Here is a 7,165-nt window from a genome sequence, read left to right as displayed (position 1 = left end):
ATGTGCATTCCTTACTTATTAATGATGTTGAGTTATTGGAGTTAACTCAGAAAAGTACCAGGTACTCTCTGCTCAGGGGCGAGCAGGTGCTCGCACCTGTGAGCCCGCCACCCGCCACGTCGCAATGGGCGCTTTGGGCGCTTTGTAGGTGCACTTTGCACTTCGCTGGTCTCCCTAAAGCCTCTTCCTTCTGTATAAATAGAACCCTCCAGATTGGAATCAAATCACTCAACTTAATCTTCTCTTCCTCAAGTATTCACTCACTCATCTTGTGCATTCAAGAGTCCAAGAAGCCTACGAGAAGGTTCGCTGGTCTCGGAAGTCGGAGTGCTACGATTCCGAGACGATTGTCGTCGTTGTATCTTGGGAACGAATTGCAACAATCCGTTAAGCACCGTAGCGGAGCAATATCGTTTACGGAGATAGTGTCGAACACTAGCCTCGACGATCAGTTTGCATACTCCGGAATTTACCGGAAACAACAAGTAGAAGCTTCTGACGTACGATCCTCTGCCCGTCCATACCGTCAACCATGTCGTTTGTTGGTGGCACGAATTCCTACGAGGATGTCGACTGATCCTCCTTTTGTCTATTAGTGGGCCGATCGGGACAACCGCTCGGCCAGCCCTTAGCCGTTCGGGTGGTCTAGCCCTTTGGCCGTGCGGAGTGGTCGCTCGACCAATCATTCTAGTGTCCGAGTTTCATTGTGTTGCGATCCCTTTTCACCGGTTCCAGGGTTAAATGTAAGTCCGAGCGAGCTGACCGCTCGGTGTATGTCTTATTTTGAGCATCGAAAGCTCGGTGTCTAGCCGAGCTATGGTGATATTTGATCGGTACTTCTTTATCCCGGTAGAGCGAGTGAGTTGTCCAACCGACCAGCGACACATGGACGTTGACCGCCTAGACCTTGACTTTCACCATGGCCATGAGGCCCATGACTCTCTGAGGGGTAGACCCTTATCACCGGATCATATATATAATGAAAAGTGTGAAATTTATGAAAAAAAATTGTTGAAAGGGTTTTTGATAATTGAGAGATGTATGATTTTTTTTATTTTTTTTACTTTTAACGTGAAACAGATGTGCTAATGAAAAAACTCTCCTAAAATTTCAATTACTATGGATGCTCTTATAAACACTTTGTTTGAAAAATTGTAAATATTTTATTTAATTAGGATCCTTATTAGCTAGGATTTTTTTTTTTGTTATAAGGATGCCTAATTGGCTTGAGAATGATAGTGTGTCATAATATGATAAAAGATCAATTCTAGATGAACATATATATTCTCATGGAAAAAAAATTCCTTCCATCCTCTAGATATTTAGCAATCGGATATAAGTTAACTCCATAATTTATCTTTCTCTAATCACTCGGCTGTCGACTATAAATTAACCGTGATGTGATGTGACTTAATTGTTTACATTTAAGTTTTCTTCACTGTTTTTTGCTTCTTGTTTTTTTCCTTTTCTTTTTGGTTGATGTAGAAGAGTTGTCTTGCTTGAGTAGTGTGTATGTTCAAAATGTTTAATGGTAACTTCTTCCCGGCCCGTTGATCGGTTGACCATCGCATTCACTAGCTAAGAGTAAAGTACTCTCTTTTACGATCTATAGTGACTAAAAAGACTCCGTCCCCTTAATTTGTTAGTCTGCAACCCTTCCTGACCCCCCTTAGAAATTCATTATGGCTGTTCCGTTGAGCATAGACGATTCCATTGGCTAAATTCTAAATCGAAAATCAATACACGGAACAAATCAAACTTAACGAGGAGGGTAACTAAGATTTACCTCTTATGTTGCGCTAGTCTGGCTCCCTCGTGAGGTTCAAATGAAACTTGACTCGTGCGATTGAACTAAACCACACACACACATCATATATACAGGGGCAGATCCAGAACCCCTAGTATTATGAAATTTTACTAGTGGAGATAGAGGATAATGTCCTTTATTCCATGTAAAATTCGTCCCTCCATACTTGAATTTCTAGATTCACCACTATATATATAATTCTTGATTATGATGTTTCGAACGGAGTTAGATCTCACTCATATTATTGTATATCGACATAGTAGATCAAGGAATGTTCGAGTACACGGACCAAATCAAACTTAACGAGGAGGGTAACTAAGATTTACCTCTTATGTTGCGCTAGTCTGGCTCCCTCGTGAGGTTCAAATGAAACTTGACTCGTGCGATTGAACTAAACCACACACACATCATATATACAGGGGCGGATCCAAGATCAAGGAATGTTCACATTTCCTTATATAAATTTCTAATACATTAATATATCCCCTTAACATATTACAATACTCAATAAATACTTAAATTAATTTTATTTTAATATTTTTTTTAAACCAAACACTATAACCTAATTGGAAAGCCTAAACCCTATAGTTAAAATCTAAAAAAAAAAATAACTTTAATACTACAACCAAAGCCTGAACCCTAGAAATAAAATCATAAAAAAAAATTTTAATTATTTTTTAATTTAAAAACTAATAAAAAAATTAAAAAACGCCGATTGATATGCTGCGCGCGCACAGTCGCGCACTGTGCAGGCGCGCAGCATATCAATTCTGTATATATATATATATATGAGAGATCTTGTTCGATAATTTATTACTACAATGAATTTGGAATAGCTAATGCAAGCAATGAGATCTAGTTAGTTCATTAGGTGTCTTAATTCAAGTTACGAGTTCAGTTTTTTTTTTTTGTTGGAATTAGGTATCTAGTTTACATTGATTAATTTTAGAGATGATCAATCTGGTCTATAAAAAACCTGATAGATCATTAAGATAAATCGGGAAATATTTGCAGCAGACGATCGATCAACCTAATGTTCTTATATCAATTGCTTTTTAAGAAAAATTCATCCGTTAATTTATCGAAGTTAGGACTCGATCTTTATATATCTGAAAAAATGAGTTTACTTTCAATTCAACCCTTGATGGGTTTGTTTCTAAATCAAGGCTATGATGGTTATAAGAATCATATAAAAATATAACATTAATCAAGTTAGATATCGTTGACTTAAGGTGATCGATCCTACGAAAATTTCTTATTGGTCGTCAAAATAAATCAAAAAGTACATGTAGTGAATAATTTAGAAGTCTAATATTCCTTAAATGCATGTAAAAAAATTTCTATAAATATATTATAATTAAAAAAATAAATTATAAATATCGGACCCACAGGCTATAAGAATCTAAGTAGGGAAATACGTAGCCTAATTGATTTAATAATAATTCTTATTTGTGCCTAATAATATTTGTCCAAGTGACAAAAGTAGGGGAGGGGGAATTTATTGGCCATTTGGTAGATTTAGCGGGTCCCACTCCGTTGGCCAAATCAAATAATTCTCACGTGGATAGAGTTTGGGGCTGTTTGGGGTTCTTTGGCAACAAGTGAAAGAGCTATAGATGTGCAAATGCAATTTAATTTCTAATTTAAGGCCGAGTCACTTTTTTAATAGATTTTGATTGGACATCAATAAATTCATTAAATCTTCGAGGTTTCATAAGATATTTTGGTTGGAAAATATCAAGATATAAAAAACACGTTGGGAAATTTTTTTTTTTTTTGTCAAAGATAGCATTTAAACTTTCAAATGGACATCTAAGAAAAAAAAATCATGAAAAACGAAAAATAACTCATTCAAAATTGCCTTTGACATGCTGGTACCACGGTAAAATTATTACAGTGTGATTTTAATATCACGGATTCAAATCATGAAACCAGTCTTTTACAATATAACCAAAATTGCATATAATAAACTCTTATATGAAATTCCTAATTGACAAGAACTTCCTAAATAAGACTATCCTTTATCTAAATCACCCTTTAGTTTCTTATACTATATTTCAATAAAAGGTATGTTAAGGGTTGTATTATACTTTAATTTGTTACTTGGAGATCCATAGTAGAAGATACTTCCCATTTTGCTTAACAACTTATGAAGCATTATTCTCAGTAGTCGTATTATGATGAACCAATTATTTTCATGCAGATGAATAGGCATAGAGAAGCTCTTGAGGCAAAGATCTTTTGGCTTTGGTAGAGAGTTCACTCTTGTGTCTTCCTATAGGTGAAGGTATTTTACTTACCGACATGTGCTACAAACACAGACTATAGATCAAAGTCATCACACTGATACAAAGAACCAATCAATGAACATTCTGTGGTGTTTTAGGCTCCAAGTAAAGCCTCATACATATTGCAAAGCACCAGGAAAGAAGAAACTTCTGATCGCATGTGGAATATGTTCAAAAACATGTATAATATTAGACACAATTTTAAATAACATTAAACAACTTGATCAATCTGAAACACAATTAATAAAAATAAACACGACTCCTAGATCTAATCTTAGGTATGGCAAGATGTTAGCAAAGGTTGGTTACATCATCATGTAACTATCATCAAGTTTCACCATATATGAGCTACTATAATTTGATCTTAAACATTATGAACTAGCACAAGCTAAGCTTTAATTTCATACAATGATATAATTTGTGGGAATTTTTTTGAGCATTTCTGTTTGGAAATAAATTTTTGAACATATCCAGAAGAATCTCAAAATAGGAAAAGTTTATCAGAAGTTGCTTCAGCTAAAAATCAGACAGTAATTGTTTGACTTGTACAGCAGAGAGATTAATGTGGAAACACAATGATAATAACTTGCAAAGACCATAAAAAAATGAATGATTGTATGTATCTTTCCTAATTAGATAAGTTGGATAAATTGACATTGACATGATGAAGAATCAATAACTAGGCCAATTAGCAATATATCAACACAGCACAAAACCTTTCACTGAGTTAATATTTGAGTTGTTAACTGCAAAAACATAAACTAAATTTAACTACTGCAAATATTGATACCAAGGAGCCGACTACACGCATGATTGTATTGGGAACATTGAATAGACACTTAAAAGGGATATATTATTGTGGAGAAGCGTACTAATGTATTGTCTAATCAATTAGAGTATAGTTAACTTACAATTCATTTAGGATGGTTAAGTGCAAGGAATAAGATAAAGAAAAATTAGCAAATTTGCACAAATCAAATAAGGAGACTAGTGCTCTTTTTAGGAATATGATATTGATAATCAATGAACTGATAAATCTAATGTTACACTTATGACTAATGCTTACCCCATTTACTTCTACTCACACTTTGATGACCATCGGCTGCAAAGTCATTGACAAATAATTGAACTTAAGAATTGAAACAAACAAGTAGACATGTGGGACAGGTTGGAATTAGGAATGAATTTTGAAATTTATTTTATATAAAAGAGCAATGATCCTTTGCTAACATACAGCACAAAGAACATAACAAATGAATAGAGATAGCCTTGTAACAAATAAGCACAATTGACAATTTTGAAACCGAAGGCCTCAAGAAACTAGAGACCTACATTGCTTAAACAAAATGGTAGGAACAAACAATCATAAGATCATAAATTCATGATCAATTTTACTAGCAACATGATTGATGATGACAGGCAGGCAAACTAGAAATTGATGGATTTTTTTTTAAAGACAAGTAGCAACCGTCTAAAAATCACAAGGATCTTAATTTCAACTTAGATAAGTCTTGTAAAAGTCATTTTATAGCAAGAGTAAATTTGTTCATGACCAATGAACTGCATGCTATAAATAAGACATCTAAGTGCACAACAATTATCATTAGCCTGAAGCAGATGAACAATTAACAAATACAACCAGGATCTCATTTTCAACAACTTAGAGATATCTTGTAAGGCCATTGTATGGTAAAAGAGTAAAATTAGTGATGATAATGAACCTCATGCTATAAATAAGACATTAAAGTACACATGATTATCATGAACTTGAAAGAGATGGACAATCAATAGTTATTAAAACGTTGACAGTAATTGCCAAAATTGCCTCTTTTCAACATATCTGTTCTCATAAAAAAAAATACCTTAGACACACCATGGCTACAAGAAGCAACAAACGAGAATAAAGGTAGAATTTCCACAGTAAAACGTTACATTTTCAACATCAATTCTTCACAGAATCAAACATTCAATACTCCCCAAGTTTCTACATGCTGAAAAAGTAGTAAATGAAAAAAAGAGGGGGAAAGGAGAAATTCATTCTTTAAGCAGCAACTGTCAAATCTTGACGTTATTGACCTTGAGTACAACTAAACAAACACAAAAATGAAAAGAAAAAAATATGTGAGGGAGCAGTTGGAGCTCAATCATTGAGAAGCTAGGTTAGAGGGAAGGGAAAGAGCATGCTATTGACGCTTTATATAACTGAACAGACGAAAGAACGAAACAATTGGGAGAGAGCAGACAAGGCTCAATGAGCAGGAACCAGATCCACGCCGAAGGGATCGAAGAAATGCTCCGGATCGGGGCTCGGCGGAGCGAAGAAGACGTACTTGGCGGCAACGAGCTTCCTCCGCTGCGGGTACCGTGGGCCATGCCCCCGGGCAACGAAGCAAGGGCGGCCGTCGATCTGAGCGGCCGGGGAGGGGGAGGAGGGCGGTGAGAGGAGGAGTGGCGCATCGGATCTGACGGTCCGGAAGATCGAGTCCCTGAGGCGTGCGAGGTCGCCGGGCTTCAGGAAGCGGTGGAGCCGCCTCTTGCTGCGCCGGGAAGGGGAGCACGAGGACGGCGAGAGCTGCTTCGCACCCGAGCTCACCATGATCGACGGATCGAACTGCGAAAAAGCTCGCAGGGGGGAGGGAGATCGATGAAACGAGATCGGATTAGGGTTTTCTGGAAGGTTTTTGAGAGCGTGAATGGAAGCGATAAAGGCGGGAGGTGGAGGGAAAGGGAAGAACTAATCAGCACCGTGGGGTTTTAAATCGAAAGGGCAAGCAGTGCATCCTCTTATTACAAAATTGCCACAACGGCCCAATAAAAGCCCATAAAGCCTAATATTCCTCATGTGCGACCCATGGCTACCCAATAGGCCCAATTAAAAGCCGAAAATGAAGCTTAAATCGAATTCTTATTTTTAAAATTAGCAATTTTTCACATTTTAATCATTTTCTTAAATAGATAAATATCATATTAAACAAATACGATGTGTCGAAAAAGTTTGTTAATAAATTTGAAAATTATTGATAGATTCAAATTCTTATATTTGGAATATAAATACAACAAAATACCGACA

At 36.2% G+C, this 7,165-nt stretch overlaps 1 protein-coding gene across 1 annotated transcript; it reads right to left on the bottom strand.

Moving 5' to 3' along the window:
- Nucleotides 1-6,011: 6,011 nt before the first annotated feature.
- LOC122007344 lies at nucleotides 6,012-6,808 on the bottom strand. Its single transcript, XM_042563203.1, has one exon. The coding sequence runs from the start codon at nucleotides 6,689-6,691 to the stop codon at nucleotides 6,344-6,346; it is 348 nt and encodes a 115-aa protein (XP_042419137.1). The 5' UTR covers nucleotides 6,692-6,808; the 3' UTR covers nucleotides 6,012-6,343.
- Between the last annotated feature and the right edge of the window lie 357 nt (nucleotides 6,809-7,165).

The sequence above is a fragment of the Zingiber officinale genome, chromosome 7B, assembly GCF_018446385.1.
Source record: "Zingiber officinale cultivar Zhangliang chromosome 7B, Zo_v1.1, whole genome shotgun sequence".
NCBI lineage: Eukaryota > Viridiplantae > Streptophyta > Magnoliopsida > Zingiberales > Zingiberaceae > Zingiber > Zingiber officinale.
Note: the sequence above shows the minus strand (reverse complement) of the source record. Positions and strands in the feature narration are given on the sequence as shown.

What these genes read in the sequence shown, in the direction of transcription:
- LOC122007344 (XM_042563203.1), bottom strand. Translation starts at nt 6,691, where the DNA reads ATGGTGAGCTCGGGTGCGAAGCAGCTCTCGCCGTCCTCGTGCTCCCCT.